This window comes from Protopterus annectens, chromosome 1.part0, assembly GCF_019279795.1.
Source record: "Protopterus annectens isolate FY-2018-M chromosome 1.part0, PAN1.0, whole genome shotgun sequence".
Lineage (NCBI taxonomy): Eukaryota > Metazoa > Chordata > Ceratodontiformes > Protopteridae > Protopterus > Protopterus annectens.
The window spans coordinates 1,256,759,951-1,256,780,460 of NC_056725.1; the positions used below are offsets into that span (position 1 = coordinate 1,256,759,951).

The 20,510-nt window shown below is 39.8% G+C and overlaps 1 protein-coding gene across 18 annotated transcripts in view; it reads right to left on the reverse strand.

Moving 5' to 3' along the window:
• Positions 1 to 20,510, reverse strand: part of SNAP91 (synaptosome associated protein 91) — a 2,005,574-nt gene that overhangs the window by 128,231 nt on the left and 1,856,833 nt on the right. For all 18 annotated transcript variants that reach the window (XM_044066094.1, XM_044066049.1, XM_044066072.1 and 15 more), the window contains one exon: positions 12,479 to 12,590. In XM_044066094.1, the coding sequence (XP_043922029.1) occupies positions 12,479 to 12,590 (112 nt within the window). The remainder of the gene's footprint in view (positions 1 to 12,478; positions 12,591 to 20,510) is intronic.

A 20,510-nucleotide genomic window follows, 5' to 3' on the forward strand; every position in this document is an offset into this window, starting at 1 on the left:
AGAGTGGGGTCTGACAATGCCCTGTATGCCAGGCATAGATCTCCTCTCAAAAGCCTGTAGGAGACAGAATACAGAGATAAGGCCTTGAGGTGGTCTGCATAGGACATATTACTTACCCACTGTATTCTTTTAGTGAGGAACCTGTGTGGACGTTCCAGTTGTCAGATATGCCTGGTTAGGTACATACCAATGGGGGCAGTGCACTCAATGATCAGGCTGATGAATACTGAATACAGTGGAACAATGACTTCTTTGGACCTTTTTTTATAAGTTGCAAAACATAGAATGATTTCCTCACCACTGTAGACACGTGATGATCAAAGGCTAGATTACTGTCAGTGTCTGAACCTAAGCCCCTGACTACTGGGTCACCTCTAAGGGGTGTGTTGTCAATATGATAGTTACCAGGGATGGATGACTTCCCAAAGGATACTGTTATGTACTTATTGGCATTTAGTTTTAGTCCATGGCTCTGACACCAGTTATTTGTCTGTATCAGCCCCTCCAGGAGAACATTTATGTCAGTGTGAAATTCAATGACTGCACCAAATTTGCAATCATCTGCAAATTTAGTCAGCCAGAGACCACTGGCATTGGCCTTGACTTCTGAGAAGTAAATGCCAAAAAGGAGCATAAATATATTTATCTCATCACTAAAAATTGATACAGGACATGAAAAATGTGTACCTAAGCTTCTGCTATCATCAGATATTTAACATCTTACTGTCACTCTACCATATAAAGCATTTATCCCTTAGCCTGTGTCATAACACCATAACTGCCTCATTTACTCAAAAATAAATAAGTACAGTCACCTTCACACAATGCGCACACACAGCTCACCCTCACAAAAATCTCCCCAAAGACACTTGCCCCAACTACGACACACCCCACTAAAATGAAGTCTACAGCAATCAATATGACAGCATTACTGTCAAACTGGACCCCAGAATAAAATCTGTGCTAAAATGTATAACTGGCCTACACACCAAAATGATCTTAACCTAATCTTCCCTTTCCCATTCTAAAATGTGTACATAAAGAAACTATCTAAAAGAATTTCTAAAAACAGAAAATTATCTCAGAACTATAGCACAAAACCACCCACAAAGCAGTCCAATAATAAAAACCAACGCAACAGTGTAAACTCCTATACACACAGCTTATGCAGTTACCACATGCCAATGAAAAAGGGAAACAGTGATTCACACTAAAAAAAGAGAAACAGATAAACTCATCCATCCACAACCCCTTTTCTCATTTTAGCAAATGGTGTTAGGGTGTCACTTAAACAGTGATAATCATCTGGAGTCAAGGTTCACACCACCGGTTGGCTAGCCCTGCCCCTGAGAAACAGATAAATGGAATGACATAAATATCCTGCACTGCAGAAATTAATAACTCACTTCCTGATGAGTCACATCCCACTCCTTAAACCTAAATTACAAGATATGTCCAGTACTAAATAACAGACCCCATCTATTGTACATATGTATTTATCATAACAAGAGAACATAGAAGGGTATAATAAATATACATCTAAGCTACAATACAAGGTACTTTATCACATTTCTAATACCATTATCAGAGAATATATCACAATGCTTTAACTAAGGTGGGATTCAAAATAATCAACAAGCAAATGGCTCTTTTCAGGCAGTCCTCTAAATTATTATACTTCGCAAAACATCAAACCTGGCTATTTCGGTTCATAGGTGTATACTACGCTAACAACCATTAGGGCCCTTATAAGCCTAGATGTGCAACCCAAATGTGGCCCACAAATTTGATTTATATAGGTGGAGGTTTGGTGACTGTCTACACTATGCAAAATTAAGGAGTTTTATGAACTTTTTAACATCTTCAAGTTTAACAATATCATTTCCAGTACCTTACTGACTCACTGCTGTGACTAAAGCTCTTTTAAACAAACTTCTTCAGATTTCTTCCTCAAGAAGGCACTAAACAAGTCATGCATCTCTACTTCTCTAAACAAGCTAGCACAATTTACAATAACATAATAAAAAAATGGAAACCTCCTTCACAGATGTTGATAAGACTAAAAGAAGAAATAATAAGCAATTCATTTTGGTGAAACAAAACTGAGATGCACTTGATGAGCTGGTGATCTACAAGATAAGTTGGATGTACTCAAAAGCTGATTTAGGAAGAATGTTTAAGAATTTTTGGACTTCCTGAAAAAATAGAGGGAAAGATATAGTACATTTCTTACTTCATGTTTATACATCGAACATCCAAAAGTAAATCTATGAACAAAGCACTAGTTTAGAACATAGCATTCAAACACCAAGAGATTCACTCTTACAATTTGGTAAATGAAGACATTGTCTCTAGCTAATTTGGGTTACTTCTGCAATAATTTATTGCAAAATGCGGGTGTTAAACCAACATGGACAACTCTTTGGGTTATGTAGAGTGCATTACACTACTTGAATAATTACATTTAGTAACAATATTTAACTTTCTTTTTAAGTATTTTGAGGAAATCTTTTGATTTTTTTCATGTTTATGTAATGTGTTGCTGTCATGATTAATTACCAGTAAAACTGAAAGCATAATTTTGTTACAATGTGAAATATTTTGATCACTTGATTAAATAACTTTCAGTTAAAACAATGAAAGGCTCAAGCTTCATGCTGCTGTAAACAGAAATATATATATATATATATATATATATGTATATATATATATATATATATATATATATATATATATATATATATATATATATACATATATATATATTTTTTTATATATATTTTTTTATATATATATATATATATATATAGACAGATAGATATAGTACAGTTGTGTAAAATCTTACCATAACAGTAGTTGTCCTTGCCTTCACTGCTGCAGTATTCTTAACTATATGGGATTCCCTGCCACAGAAGTCCAATGTCCTGCCAGTCTTCCAAAGACTTCTGAATTTAAAAGGTATGCCAAACAACACCGTATGCACCCCGCATAATGTAGGGCATAAAGGTGATGTTCAGGCTTACCAAAAGCAGAACTGATTGCCTTAGGAGGAACACCAGTTCACGGACCCCATGGAGTAGCATGTACATCCAGGAAGGTAAAGAACTAGGGGGATGGAGGGAGGGAGCGAATACTGCTGCAATGATGGCAAGAACATCTACCGTTATGGTAAGATTTTACACAACTGTACTATGTCCTTACATTCACTGTGGCAGTATTCTTAACTATATAGGAGACTGCCAAAGCTCAACAGAAAATTAGGCAAGAGGAAGGGGCAGAAGAATCCCTTAATAAAACTTGAATAGCTGAACTAGCGAAACCAGCTCTAGCTCTAGAGATACAATCCAGCTTGTAGTGCTTGGTAAAGGTATGCACAGAAGTCCAGGTAGCTGCTTCAAGAATATAATTAGTATCTAAGCCTTTGAAAAAAGCACCAGAAGAAGCCACAGCTCTAGTAGAACAAGCCGTAATTAAAAAAATGATGGCTCTTGCTAGGAAAAGTGTAACAAATGGAAACAGCCTTAGAAATACAAGAAGAAATAGTCTGCTTGGATACAGCAAGCCCCAAAGATCTAAGATGAAAAGAAACAAATAACCAATTAGATTTTCTGATAGCCTTGGTCATATCCAAATAAACACTAAGTTGCCTATGCATGTCCAAAGTATCCAGCACCCTCTCACTGTCAATTTTTGGAGAGGGAAAAAAGTAGGCAGATTAATAGACTAAGAGATAGCTCATTAACCACCTTCAGCATAAAATAAGGGTTAGTGCACAAGGACACAATGTCCTCATGAAAAAGTCAAAAAAGGACAAGCCATAAGGGCCTGCAACTCTGACACCCATCTGGCAGAAGTAAGTTCTAATAAAAGAACAGTCTTCCAGGAATAATTTTGCAAGGAAGCTGAAGCAGCAGGCTCAAAAGGAGCCCGAGTCAACTTCTCCAAAACAAAATTAAAATTCCAGGGAGGAGGAACAAGCTTGCTGGGATGTCTAATATTAAGGACACCTTAAAGAAATTGTTTCACCTCAAATCTAGCAACTAATGGAGGAAAAAAAGTCAGACAAGCAGAGATAGCTAAAGGTGCGCCTTAATAGAAGAATAGATCAAAGCAGCATTGAGCAACTCACACAAGAGAGAAACAAAGCAGCATCCACAGTAAGTGGGTCCAGGTTATGAGAGAGACACCAAACAGAAAACCTCTTCCATTTGGATAAGTAGGATTTCCTGGTTATAGGTTTCCTGGCCTCCTGCAGGACTTGCAGCACATCCTCAGAAAAAAGTGTCTACAAGAATTAAAATCCTATCACCTATAGTGTTAGTGTGGGGATGGATGAGAGATCCCTTGTCTTGTGTGATCAAATCCACTCTGTGAGATAACCTGCGATGACTGCCCCTGGTTAGATGCAGAAGAAGAGGAAGCCAGTGCTGTCACAGCCAAAATGGAGTCGCCAACAAGACTTTGTGAGCATCTTGTTGAATTTTGAACAGGACTTTCAGAATTAGAGGAAGGGGAGGGAATGCATAAAGAAACACCCCTTCCAAGAGAATGACAGGGAGTCCACTTTCCATACCAGAGAACCTGGGACTCTGGAACAAAACAGAGGAAGTTGTCTGTTCAGAGGGGAGGCAAAAGGATCCACTTGAGGGACCCCATTGGCGGATAATGCCCAGAAACACATCCCTGTGAAGCATCCCTTCATGGGACTGAGTTCAGGACCTGCTCAGAGTGTCTGGAACAATGTTCTGACCAGAAGGGATATAAAATGCCTGAAGAGTCACTTGACAGCAAGATCCCATACCAGAAGTGCCAACCAGCAAAGAAGATAAGATCTCATGCCTCCCTGTTTGTTGATATACCACAGCACTGTGATATTGTCTGTGAATACCTTGAGAGGCCCTAGTGAAAACAGACACTGAAAGGCCTAAAGAGCTAGCAGAGATCCTCTCCTCTCTGACACTGATGTGCTCATTAAGCTGACAAGGCAACCACACCCCCTATACCTTTAGGGAGCCAAAATTTGCCCTCCATGCCATCTGAAGTGTCTGTGAACAATTCCTATGAGGGAAGAGGGGGGTGAAAAGGGATCCTTGGATTTGCAGACAACTGCTGAATCTATCAGAGAAGTTCTTGTCTGAGGCAAAAAAGAAGAGGAACTACCAATTCTAGAGGATGAGCATGGTGAAGCCACACTGACTTCAGAAACAACCAACTTTCTCATATCAGTTTGGCCAGAGGGAGCATCAGAATGGTGGATGCCATGAAACCCAGAACTTTCACAAACTCCATGGTGGCAATGGAAGCCAGAGGAAGAAGAGTGTGAAAGAAAGAAATGAGAGTTAAGGCCTTTGGAAGGGGGCAGTGATGCAAGCACTGGCACTGTCTGAATCCTGCACTCAGAAAAACATGATCCTAAGAAGGAGTCAGAGAAGACGTTTTCAAATGTATAGTGAACCCTAGGCTCTGAAAAAGGGATATGGCAAAATGAAGATTTTGCAAAAGGGTCTCTGGGGAGGATGCCAGGATCAACAGGTCATCCAAGTAAGGAAATATCTGCATTCCTTGAAGTCTGCAAAAAGGCAATCACATAAGCAAGGTTTCTGATGAACACCCTTGGGGCAGTAGAGAGTCCAGAGGGCAAAGCAGAGAACTGAAAATGCCAGGATGCAACACAGAAATGCAAAAACTTCCAGAAAGAGGATGGATCAGAATATGGAGATAAGCATCCTTGAGATCTAGACATACCATATAGGCCTGAGGTAGCAAGAGAGGAAACGGAATCTGAAGGGACAACATCTGAAAGGAGGGTACCTTTAGAAAACTGTTTAGATGACAAAGGTCTAGAACTGGTCTCCAAGTGCCCTCTTTTCTAGGCACTAGAAACAGTCAGGAGTAGAATCTTTCCCCCCATGGGACACAGGCACCTCTTGAATAGCACCCTGAAACAAGAGACCTTGAAGAACCTAAAAAGGAAAGATGTTCCAGAGGAGGCTGAGGAATGCCCATAAACGGAGTATGGGATTTCCGCACCATGAAGTTCCCTTGATTGACAGAGCCCAAAAATCCTGAGTGATCTGAAGCCAAACCAGAAGAGAAAGAGGTATGTGGCTGGGAAGGGTTGGATAGTCACACAGCACCTGGTTTGTCCAGAAAGCAAGGCTTTGGAGTCCCCAAAAAATTGAGTAGCCTTAGCAGGAGGAATCCATTTGCCACTCTTCTTACCTTTAGTAGAAGGACATGATTGCCTGTGAGCAAAGGTAGGCTTGGTAGGGTAGTTTCTCTGAAATCTAGGCATGGGAGAAACAAACAGTTTAAGTTCCCGTAAGGCCTTACCCTTATCCTGAAGGGACTTAAAACTGTAGCAGCTTCCCCTATGAAATGTTTAGAATCCAGAGGAACATCCATCAACTTAGCTTTAATACCATCAGGTAGAGGCTGAAGTCTAAGCCAAGAATAGCTCCTCATAAGTGAACTAAAAACAACAGCCTTAGAAGAGGCATTCAACGCATCATAACTATATTTAATAGAATAATGAAGACTTGAGAGGAAGTCCCTAGCAAGGAAAGACCAGAAGTTTTACCCTCAGAGTCTGGAAAATCAGAAATAAGTTGACAGACCTAAAGAAAGAAGAGCCAATACATACCTAGACATAAGGGTCTGATAATAGCTCTAAAAGCTAGGGTAGCAAAAGTGTAAACCTTATTGCCCTGCCTGTCCACAGTTCTGCTGTCCTTGTCAGAAGGCAATAACTTGGGTGAAGGAAACAATTGAGATGGCTTATCAGAGGTTCTAGACACTACAGAGGGGTCAGCAGCAGGATATTTACATAAAAAAGAACAATCCTCAGGAATCCTATAAAACCTATCAGGATTCCTGGGAGCAGGGGGAAGAGAATCAAGCATCCGAGAGGCACTGGAGGAAGCATCCAGCAAAGCAGCCAGGACAGGAGGAATAGCCGCAGGTTTAGCAGAGTCCAACAACTACAACTCATAGTACCTTTTATGGATATCAGAGACCTGAGTACAATCCCACTTAAAAAAATCCATCATCCTAGAGTGTGTCCCCAAAGGAAATTTCCTCCAAAGAAGCATCGGGACTAATACAGTCCTTCTCCTCTGACCCACAGCCCAAAGGAGAAGGAATTTGAATAGAATAAGTTAGAGATTCATCAGCAAAATCCGACTCAACTTCAGGAGAATCCTGGTCTCTAGGCCTTTTAAGAGGAGTACAGGACCAAGGAGGAGCAGGAACTGAAACCCCATGACAAGGCTTCAGGGACATTAAGGCAGAAAATAACCTCTTGAGTAAAAGCCTGCAACTCACTTTGTGGATTTCTAGAAATAGAAGAAACATGTTTAATTTTTTGTTTTGTTTTTAAGGGAATGTCCTGAGAAGGCTCAGATCCATGATGACAGTTGAGAACCGTAGCAGGAACTTTTTCCCCAACTAGAAACTGAGTAACTCCCCTAGGCCCCTCAGAAAAAAATCAACAGTGGTTCCCTCTGAACGTCTGAGATGGACAGCTGCAAAGCCTCTTCGGACTGGCTGCTAGCCGTATCTTCACTGGCCCCCAACATGGTCATGGCAGAGAAACCCAACAACACAGCCGGGTGAGCCTCTGGGTTTATAACAATCTCAGGAGAAACACCTGGCTGGTGCTGCGGTAGCGTTGTCGCCTCACAGTAAGACGTTGTCCCGTTCGATTCTCAGCTATTACGTCTTCTGTGTGGAGGCATGTGTGAATGGGCGTACCTTCGTTGAAGGTTGTGCATCAGGGCTGGTAACTCGGCACGTAAAAATCTACTGCCAATCATTAGAGGACTGGAGTTCCGCTGTGGCGACCCCTAACCAGGAAAAGCCAAAAGACACAATTTCTTCCCTAATGGCTGACCCTTGGGGCAGGAGATTCCTTCCACAGTATCTTTAGTGAGTAGCCTAAGACGCTGGATCTCAAGATACAAGGAAAGGGAAGAAAGTCTACTGTGAATAAATGCCTGACAAACAGAACAAGACTTATGGTCATAAGAAGCACACAAGCAAAAAAAGATACTTATTATGGAGGTCTCTATGTGGAATCTGTCTCCCACACTGGCATTTACCCTTCCTGCATGACATTAACCTCAAGGAACACAAAAAACAAGAAAAAAACAAAATACCAAAGGGGCACTTATCATGCAAAAACAACAAACAGTTATAGGAAGTCCCTGAAGAACAAAAATGCATTCCACTGGCAGAAAATGGACGCAGGTAAACAGACTGACAGTGTAAAAGATATGTTCAGACTAGCAGCAAATTAGTTCTGCGTTTGCTAAGTCTGAATGTCACCTTTACACCCTACATTACACACAGGGTGCATATGGTGACATTTGGCAAACCTTTTAAATTCATAAGTCTTTGTAAGACTGGCTGGACTTCAGGCTTCTGTGGCAGGGAATCCCATATAGAATACTGCAGCAGTGAATGTAAGGAGATTTATATATATATATATATATATATATATATATATATATATATATATATATATATGGATCCCTATCACATGGTCGACAGGCCATATGATTGACTGTCATTTGGTCGACAAGCAGTTTTATGTGGGGGGCTGTGCCCCCACCCCCCAACTATATATATCAACTCCAGGGTCACACAACATTGGGGAGGGGGGCAAATCTGCCTGTCGACCAAATGAATTGTCGCCCAAATGAAAGTCAATCAAATGGCTTGTCAACCATCTCAGGTAGACCCATATATATATATATATATATATATATATATATATATATCTAAGTATAAGTATATATACACACACACACATGTACATATATCATGACTTTCTAGTTCAAAACTGATTGTTTTTGTTAGGCAACCACATAACATTTTATTTAGTATGAAAAAAGATTTCGATTTTTTCACAAGATCTTTAAAATATGTTTATGTGCTCTCCAGATTTTAACTGTTTGCAGTTAATGTTTGATTTGATGTCTCCAAGCCTATATATTGCTACGCTAATGCAGCTGGGCACATTACTTTGAAATTTCATGACATGCATATTTAATGCATATCTGAGTAGTTTCCATTGTTGGTTTCTCGGTACTGAAGTTTTGTAGCTTGAGTCATTGTTAGATCTGGATCAGGGGTTGATTAGTGTATATTAGGATAAATGATTTGTGTGGAGCACAGACAGCATTTTCTCACTGTAAGACAGGTAATCAGGCAACCCACAGGTTTCCATTTCTTGATGTGGGTTTCACTTTTAAGATAACATGGTTCTATTTGGAGGCTGGATTTTTTTATTATTCGATAGTTCATTTAAAATGTATTTGCACTGCTTTCAATTGTCTGTGCACATTATATAACTTCAGGCAATGCTGGCAAAGCACACTTTGTACACGTGGCTTAAGTACATACAGTAAAGAGCTTTTTTCATATTCCCTACTAATGAAATTTCAAACTGAAAAGTATAATTGACAAAGGTAAGTCAAGTGATAGTGGCAAATATGGGAGACCTATGGGTAGTTCTGTAGTTTTCCATTCAGACAAGTACAGTGGATATAAAAAGTGTACACATCCCTTTTAAAATGCCAGGTTTTTGTGATATAAAAAAAATGAGACCACAATAAATCATTTCAAAACTTTTCCCGCCATTAATGTGACCTATAACCTGTACAATTCAATTGAAAAACAAACAAATCTGTTAGGAGAAAAAATATAAAAAATAAAAAACATACAATAAGCCAGTTGCATAAGTGTGCACACCCTTAAACTAATACTTTGTTGAAGCACCTTTTAATTCAATTACAGCATTCAGTATTCTTGGGTACACACCTGTCATCAATTAAAGAGACTCTGATTAACCCCAAAAAAAGTTCAGCTGCCCTAGTAGGATTTTCCTGACATTTACTCAGTTGTCTGCTACAACAAAAGCCATGGTTTGCATAGAGCTTACAAAGCATCAAAGGGATCTCATTGTTGAAAGGTATTAGAAGAAGAGTACAAAAAAAATTTCCACAGCATTGGACATACCATGGAACACAGTGAAGACAGTCATCAAAAAATGGAGAAAATATGGGACAACAGTAACGTTGAAAAGAACTGGGTATCACTCCAATGATGAAAACTGGTCAGGGAAGATGCCAAGAGACCTACAGCAACACTGAAGGAGCTGCAGGAATTTCTGGCAAGTACTAGTTATGTACTACATGTGACAGCAATGTCTCGTATTCTCCGTATGTCTGGACTATGGGGTAGGGTTGCAAGACGGGAGCCTTTTCTTACACAGAAAAAACATCCAGGCCTGGCTAAAATTTGCAAAACAACACATCAAGTCTCCCAAAAGCATGTGTGAAAATGTGTTATGGTCTGATAAGACCAAGGTTGAACATTTTGGCCACGATTCCAAAAGGTATGTTTGGAGCAAAAACACTTCACATCACCAAAAAACACCATTCCCATGGTGAAGCATGGTGGTGGCAGTATTATGCTTTGAGGATCCTTTTCTTCAGCTGAAACTGTGGCTTTAGTCAAGGTGGAGGGAATTATGAACATTTCCAAATACCAGTCACTTTTGGCCAAAAAACTTCAGGCGTCTGCTAGAAAGCTGAAGACGAAGAGGAATTTCACCTTTCAACATGACAATGACCCCAAGCATGCATCCAAATCAACAAAAGAATGGCTTTGCCAGAAGAAAATTAAAGTTTTGGAATGGCCCAACCACAGCCCAGACCTAAATCCAATAGAAAATCTGTGGGGTGACCTGAAGATGACTGTGCACAAGAGATGCCCTTGCAATATGACAGATTTGGAGTGCTTTTGCAAGGAAGAATGGACAAATATTGCCAAGTCAAGATGTGCTATGATGATAGACTCCTACCACAGAAGACTGAATGCTGTAATTAAATCAAAAGATGCTTCAATAAAGTATTAGTTTAAGGGTGTACACACTTATGCATCCAGCTTATTGTATGTTTTTTTTTTTTTTTTTTTTTTTATATTTTTTTCTCCTAACAGATTTGTTTGTTTTTCAATTGAATTGTACAGGTTATAGGTCACATTAAAGATGGGAAAAGTTTTGAAATGATTTATTGTAGTCTCATTTTTTTATATCACAAAAACCTGACATTTTAACGGGTTTGTACACTTTTTATATCCACTGTATTTCCTTTTCACTGACAGCCAAGAGATGGTTACTTTACTTATTAAGGTTTACTATCACATAGTCGAATCTACTCCATTCGAGTGTTAAAATGTCCGAATCTCATGTTCGGAAATCTTAACACTGAAAACAAAAAATGTCAAAGGCAGCATTTTAGTAAAGTTGAAATTTCAAACATGTCGACTTTACTGAAATGCGGCACTTCCGCACAATAGTAACAAACACTTTTGCAGGGGGGAATGCCCCCCTGCACCCCCCCCCCCACTTATACATATACAAACTCCAAGATCGCACTACAGTGAGGGAAAGGGTACATTTCCCGATCCCCACTGTAGTGTGATCTGCACCACAATGTCGAACCTTACAACAGCAAATGCTCGCTATTGTAAGGTTCGACATTGTTGCATTCGTAATTTCAGTTCGGCCAAAGGCAGTTTCACACAAATGTCAATCGCAAGTGTGATCGACAAAGTGATTGTAAGCCACTTATTAATATGTATTAATGTTTTAATGTTTCAGACCTGGTCCTGCTACATAATGCAGTAATTTCATTCTACCTGAAGGACTAACAGAAGTCACTTCTATGTCACTTCAGCCCTACAACGTCATTCATAATTTCTTTGATCACATCAAGTGCAGCCACATATTTTGGAGAGGACTAATATTTGTTTTGATTTGCTTTTTGTGATTAAAGTACTCATGATGTAAGAATGGGAGAAGCAGAAACAATATGTCAAAGTGACAGTCCGTGTAACAAGCAGCCTGGGATAAATGATGGTCTGTTGACACAAAATTCACATTTCTGGAGCTTGGACTTGCATTAAACAAGCACTTACTAATGTTACCTTGTTTCTATGGCACAATGCAGATTCTGAAAAACTGTGCAAATTAAATGGGCTACAACCCACTGTAAAACATTTACAGCTGTTCATTGTCTCACTTTATATGAATGAATGCTTGTGTACCACTGAACCTATTAAAATTTTTGCTGGTGTCCAACCTGCCTAATGTTTCTCATATAAAAAGACTAACATTTAAAAACAAAGGACTGCAATACCATATTTACTGTACATTTTCTTAGTGTGGATTGGTTTTCAAATAATGTTATGTTATTTCTGTACAAAACATCATCTTTTGTAGCCACAGTTAATATCAATGAAGGTACCCAAGCAAATGAGATAATGCCAGTTAGTACACTAGTTACCACTACCCTAAGCAATAGCCTTAAAGTTTAAATAATAAACAATAATCACATTCATTTCTTCAGTTTTTTTTTTTTAGTTTGCATCAGTACAGGATCCAAAATGTTTGATAAATAGAAGAAATTACCATCTGTCCAGTTGGTGGAACACCTGAAGACCAAGTTGCAGGTGCTACCTTTGGCTGCCAGTTAGCTCCTCCTGTCAACTTCTTTTCACCAGCACTCCACTGGAGATCTCCTCTAAAAATATTAAGCAACGAACAATATGTAATACAGGAATATCTCAACAAAATAATTCAGAAACACACTGCTGGTAAACAAACAGCTGTAAATTAAATGCTTTCAACTGATATATAAAGTGGAATATGTATATAAAATTATCATTAAAAGAAAACAGAAAAGAGATGGACCTGCAGCACACAGGTTTACTGACACAGTGCAAGTCTGGACCTGGTACGATTTTCCATAAGCTTGCTTTTATCACCAGCACAGTTTTTATACTTGATACATTGTATTCTAGAAGACGTAGCTCTACCTACTAATGCAAACAGTTACGAGAGTCCCGGGCTTACACATACTTAGGTTCACATAATTTCAGACATAATAATTGGAAGGTCGAATATGTATGCAGATCACTGACCAGAGCACTTTCTGTCACTGGTATGAATATATAGTATTCCAAAAGAAATTACAGAAAGCAATGAATTTATTAATAAAGGGAAATGATTTCCATTTCTAATCATTATTTTACTGAATGTGTTTGAAGATTCCTTACCTCCTGAAGGAACAGCCATCACTGCTAAAGGAATACTTCAGTGTTATTCTGAGTATTGCCTAGCAGTATAAGCCAGTTCCTCCAACTATAAATCTTATCCAATTACATCTGGTAATCTGTACCGTTCTGACCTTACAAGCACTACTGTGTCTTTCTGGCTCACACAAACATGCTCCTCATCCCTGACAGGAGTGATCTGGACCTTCTCACGCTTATCTATTAAATTATTAATAATGTCTCCTGCTACAACTTACAGCCAAGCTAATCACCATGACCCTCACCTACAGCCGCCACTCCCACTCAGAAGATGCCCCACTAAATTACAGGCCCACCAAGTGAACAGAATATTCAGAAAAATGTTTTCTCAAGTCTAGAAAAAAAAGAGAGACAGTTTTACCATCGAGCATCGGGAATTTAGATCAAAACTCATAACATACCTTGCAGAAATAACCTGTGACTGCTTCCAAAGCACTGGTATAACTAACTCCACCAACCTTTACCAAATTAGCTACGTCTCACATTCTAGTAATACTTTACTTGATGTCTCCCTAAAGCCAACTTAATATCCCTATGTTAGGTAGTCAACCCTTTATGTTAGCTATTCAACACATCTTAAAAACTGTATTTGTGAGACTACACATTTATAACCTCCACTCATTACCTTCAAAGATGAGTGGCTGCATAACTGCATATACCCTGAACGACTCTGCCTCTTTTATTACATACTGAGAACTATTCTTCCTACTTAGCATGACGCTGTTAATCTATTCATGTTAGGTACATATAGATGTACAGTATTAATTGCTACAACTTAGCAATAAGTAATAACATCTATCTGATTCTAACCATATTATTGTGTTCAACACACATGCCAAGAATCACCTCTCAAGCTTCATTTTTGAGGTGAATGTCTTGCCATCCATGTCTTGAACACCTAAGTGGTTATGAATGGAGACCCAATCATAATCCTTTATTTTATATTGCCTTCATACATAAACTACCTCCTTACCACAGGTTCACAGGTGTTTACTAGGCTAACAACCACAATGGCCTTTTTATGCCTAGCCATGCATCCCAAATCTCTGACAAGTTCTGATACCCTTGATAAGTGTAAGCATGGGCCTGGCAGATGAACCATTTACAGATTACCTGACAGGTAGCCCAACATAATGCATCAGAGATACTTCAGGTACACCTAACATTAGGTAAGACAGCGATTCAGGTCGTAGCCTGCTATAGGTCCTAAACAATGTCCCAAGACTCACACTCCACGTTCCAAAGCACAGTGGAGAATATTAGGGTCCAACCCAACACTCTCATACTGGCGACTTCAACTACCCCTCCAGTAACTGGGAAAACTACTCATGTACCAATACACTTGCCAAACATTTCCTGGACTTCATTAATTCAAATGCCCTGGACCAGCTCGTTCTTACCCCCTCTAGAGGTAGCAACATCCTTGACCTGGTCATTACTAACATGGGCGACCGTTACTCTACACCAATAGTTAACACCTCCCTGGTTAGATCCGACCACAAACTAATCACCGACCACAAACTAATCACCCTGGAAATCCACCACCCTCCCCCAAAGGTAATCACCATGAAAAACTTCTCCAAAGCTAACTTTGGGCTGCTAAAAACAGAGGTGGCTAACTTCATGGCACCCAAGCAAATGCAGAATAGTTGCATGACTGCCGAATCATACACCAATGCACTGTACAAACAGTCACGAGTGGAGTCCCACAGGGTTCGGTCCTGGGTCCTCTCCTGTTTGGTATCTACTTCTCTGAAGTCCAGGCTAACACAAAGGGTCTCTGGCTGACAAAGTTCACAGACGACTGCAAGTTGGGAGCTGCTATTAACTCCCCAAGTGATGTTGACATCCTACAGAAAGGCCTCACTGAGACAAACGATTGGTGTCAGAACCATGGCTTTAAGCTCAATGCCAAACAATGTGTCATTATCCCCTTTGGGAAAAACCCGGTTCCCATGAATTACCACATCGATGGTAGTCCACTGAACACAGAAGGTGTTATAAGAGATCTGGGAACACAGGTTGACAGCAGCCTCTCTTTTGACCACCACATTGCCACTGTGGTCAGAAAGTAAATCTATGTGGCACATCTCATTACTAAGGGTTTTGCATCTAGGAAGAAAGAGGTCATTGTCTCCCTCTACTCTTCCCTCATTAGGCCAGTCATCGAGTACAATGCCCCATTTGGCATGTACCTCACTAGACATCTGCAACAACTGGAGAGGCCGTAAAAGTACATCACAAAGAGGATCCTAGGCCTTGAAGCTTGTCCTATATGGACAGACCCAAAAAACTCCAATTATTCTCTGTCTCATACCTCCTACTTAGAGGTGATCTCTGCTTGACATACAAGTCCATGTCTGATCCAGCTCTGTTAGAAATGCTACATCTGAAGAAATGCCAATACCTCTGCATCACATACTCCAGTGACCTCAACCTCATTACCACAGTCAACAGAACATGCTGGAGGGACAAGTTCATAACCCAGAGACTGCCCTTGCTATGGAATAGACTTCCAATACATGTCAAACAGAGAACCTCACTGGCCCTCTACAACAGAAACATTGATGAGCGGATGGGACATAGAAAATTCACCCTGGGGATCACTCCAGTGGCTCTTGTTGACAGAGGCACTGGGAACTAAGGTCGGGTGGCATGATGTCAGGCTAATCCTATGGACTAGGTTTGTAAAGGCTCCAGGGCCATTAGTCTAGTATACACCTATGAACATAGGTGCCAAACCAGGGAAGAATTTTTGGTTTCCCATCCAATTGTCCAAGTTGCAACTGAATTGGGTTAGGGAGGAATTCTGCTTCACATGGATGGGGAGCCTGTTTCATAGATGTGGTAATCTCTGACATACATACTTGTTTCTTCAGCAGGTCCTATTTATATCACAGTCAAGGTTTTAGTCTTTAGAATGGGTAATTCTGGTGCTGTTTGTTTTGTGGACATGTAGGAGGTCCATTAGAGTGGGGTCTGACAATGCCCTGCATGCCAGGCATAGATGTCCCCTCAAAAGCCTGCAGGAGACAGAATACAGGGATAGGGCCTTGAGGCGGTCTGCATAGGACATGTTACTTACGCCCTGCATTGTTTTTAGTGAGAAACCTCTGTGGACATTCCAATTGTTGGATATGCCTGGTTAGGTACATACCAAAGAGGGCATTGTACTCAATTATAGGTCTGATGAATGCCAGATACAGTGGAACAATGATTTCCTTGGACTTGGATACCATACCTTTGTTTATAATTTCCTCATCACTGTAGACACATGATGGTCAAAGGCTAAATTACTATGTGTGCCCCTATGTCATACCATACTAACCATCACTTCACAATCACAAGTGTTAATGCTACCTCACAATCTATGAATGGTTTTGCATTTGTACAGAGTCCATCTATTTCAATGCTTCTTAGTGTACTGGTTGTATAATGTTACTTTCACAGTGAAAAACAAGTAATGTTCCTTACTCACTGTAATACCTAGAAGCTCACTACCAAAGGTGTGAGCAAAGACTTATGAAAATGTTTCTCTTCGGCAGACATGTACTGTACATTAGTGTAGGTCTGTTTTATCTACATTCCTGCATGCTGTGGATGAAAGGGTCCTTCTGGATCAGCCACTAACAGTTACGAAACTTGAATAAACATGTGTAATGCATTTGTAGATTTCAGTTTCTTTTTAAAACTAAAACAAACTGCATTAAACAGCTGTCCCACAAGGTTTTGATTAATCAAGAATAGTACAGAGAAATTAATTTTAAAATCTTTAGAAATGAAAATTAAGTCTTCTCTAAGTCCATGTCAGGTTTCCAGAATAGCAAAGTAAAAGCTAAATGCTTGATGATCAGCACTTGGTCATTATGCATTTGGACTGAATAAGGATGCTGTTGTTAGGGCTTTCTATTGCCCCAAGATGTAGTAACCGCAGTGTTGACTACTGTACGTTTTGTGGTGCAACGGCAAAGCTCCATGCCAGACGAGACTGGAGGAAAAGGAGGGTTACTATCACTGAGAAAAAGTCCCAAACAAAGGGCATCCTAAACAGATAAAGGTTTCTTAGCTTTCAATCAAACAGCAAATAACTAAATCTACTACTTTCTTAAGTGGCACAGGTCTGAAATGCCTTGTGCCTTAAATATATTTCCACTACGCTGGACACCATAATTTTACTCCAGACCAACACATGGCTTACTTCTAAATTATGTAAATAGAAGCAGTAAAATAACCTACTATCTAGCTTTACAGAAGGTAGTATGATGTCTAGAACACTAAAAAAATTAAAAGATACCTTTCTAGTTATAGTAGCTACCATCAGAAGGACTAGCTTTAACAAAAGAAATGTTAGTGGAACAACATATATACTAACTTAAAGGGGAGGCTTATTCAGATTCTCTAAAATAAAATGCAGATCCAAGACAGGAAACTCAACGTTGTGTGTGTGGGAGGGGGTAACACATGTAAATACCTTGAAAATGTCTAAAAGCTAATAGGATAGTATGGGCAAATTGAAAAGGCAGAATTATGTTGTTTAATGGATAGATAAGATAGGTCCTTAGAAAGCAACATGGATGGAAAATTTAGGAATTTGGAGCTGCACCTATAGTGAAAATTAGATCCACTAGAAAACTTCAACAGACAAAATTTTCTAGTATGTTTTTTTATTTCGAAAAGAACATCTAACACTTGAGAAGTAAACAATTATTTATTGAGAATGAAAATGCAACACTGCGAGATGAAGTGCCTTCAGTAATGGATGCTTCACTCCGCCTCTCTCTCTCTTTTGGCTGTTCCCGTTAGGGGTTGCTACAGCTGATCATCTGTTTCCATTTCTTCCTGTCCTCTGCATCTTGCTCTGTCACACCAACTACCTGCATGTCCTCTCTCACCACATCCATAAACCTTATCTTAGGCCTTCCTCTTTTCCTATTACCCGGCAGCTCCATCCTTAGCATCCTTTTCCCAATATACCCAGTATCCCTCCTTAGCACATGTCCAAACCAATCTTGCCTCTTTGGCATTGTCTCCAAACTGTCCAACCTGAGCTGACCCTCTAATATACTGATTCCTCATCCTCATCACACCCAGTGCAAATCTTAACATCTTTAACTCTGCCACCTCCTGCTCTGACTCCTGCCTTTTTGTCAATGCCACCATCTCCAAACCATATAACAGCTGGTCTCACTACCCTCTTGTAGACCCTTCCCTTTCACTCTTACTGGTACCCGTCTGTCACAAATCACTCCTGAGACTCTTCTCCACCCATTCCACCCTGCCTGTACTCTCTTCCACACTCACCATTACTCTGAACTGTTGATCCCAAGTACTTAAACTCATCCACCTTCGCCAGCTCTACTTCCTGCATCCTCACCATTCCTCTATCCTCCCTCTCATTCACTCATTCAAACACATATATTCTGTCTTAATCCTACTGACCTTCATTCCTCTCCTCTCTAGAGCATATCTCCACCCCTCCAGGGTCTCCTCAACCTGGTCTCTACTCTCACTAGAGATCACAATGTCATCTGCAAACATCATAGTCCACGGGGCCTCCTGTCTGATCTGCCATGTTGCTGAATTAAAAAATCCTTCCTGAGAAGAACCTATAGAAACTGGTTTATCAGCTATATGAAACAAATGGCTTTTTCTCAGCCAGAACACTACAATGGGACTCAACCATGTTTTTTGCACACTTTTCTGAACCAGTGATACTGGACTGACTTCATAACATTCTTTCCCCAAGGCCCTGGCAGGGAGTTGTAGGTGCTGGTCCAAAACCAGGATAGCCAAGCATTTTCTGAAGACCTCTGTATGGGCAATGCTAAACTGTGCTCAGTTCTCAAAAGACATGATGCATACCTGCCATTCATGGTCCAGATGCACCTCTCAAATACTGTCTGTGTCTAACATAGCTTTCAACTGTCCAGATTGTCACAGAATATCCAGATTTTTAGTTTATTTTTTTTTTGTCTGTTTCCTCATGAAATTTTGGTTTTCTGGCAAATCACTGGCTGATCATTGAGGACTGAATTCGGAAAATAATGACAGACAGTTGAGTTTCAGACTTCATACCCATCAGAAAATTCCTGCTAATGCAAAACCTTTGATTCTACTGACTTTCTAAGTTTATAAAGCAATATTTAAAAACTGTCCCTATTTTTAGGCCTTTGTCTCCCCTATTTTACAGCTTCATCCAGATTCTTGCGCTAAGAGGTTGAGAGGTATGGTGTGTAACAGCTGCACTGTTTACAGCTGAATATTCACTCACAGTGTTATTGCCTAATACTGACTGGCAAGTCTGCAAAAGTGATACGATTCTGCCTCTTTTGCTTGTTTATATACCACATAACTGGAAAAATGCACTAAGTGAAGATTTTCAAAGTTAGCAGAACTTCCAACATCTCATATAGGTTTACTGCACATATTTAATTACAGTACACAACAGCATCCCTGTACAGACAAGACAGCCAGATAAACAACCCCAGCCAGATTCCATGAAAAGTTTTAGGAAACAGGTAGGCAAAGGGGACTGAAAAGGTTTATCTCATTTCTGAAGTACTGTCTGATCTACAATTTCAGTTGTTATTGAATACACAAGATCAATGGAAACTCCAGGTCCCAAGGATCCATGAAGCTATTCCACAGATGCTAAATGCTAGTGGTCTACCTTACCCTACATCCATGCTGATGAACTAATCCATTAGTGAGAACTACTTCCACTGACTTTTCCAACTTCCTACCCATAGCTATTTTACCACCTCCTATATAAAATTTTGGAAAAAAATTATCCACACTCAGCCATCTCACCAATAATAATCATCTCCATTCCACCACTCAGCATGGATTCAGTCCTCATTACAGCATAACCACAGCTTTCCTTTGTTTTACCAACAGCATTAACACCAACAGAAATGCCAGCAACCTTGTATCCTCCCAATTCCTGGATATGTCTAAAACATTCAAAACAGTTTCACATCAAAAGCTTCTACTTATACTTGCTTCTTTACGCCTCTCCTAATCCTCCTTTTTTTGACTCCATAGCTATCTAACAGACAGAGTTTCAAGCTGTCAAATGGAAAGCAGAAGTCTCCACCTTCTTGTCAGTCTCTGCTGGTGTACCTCAAGAATCAATTTCAGGTCCCTTACTGTTTCAACATCTTTGCTAACAATCTCCACAAAGATATCTCACATTCTTCCATATATTAATATGCAGTTGATGCCACTCTTATTTGCTTGGCATAAAACTTCAGACAAATTCAAAAACTTAACCAAGATTCCTTCCCTTCTATTGATTCATGTTTAACAGACAACCAACTACTTTTAAATGATATATATATATATATATA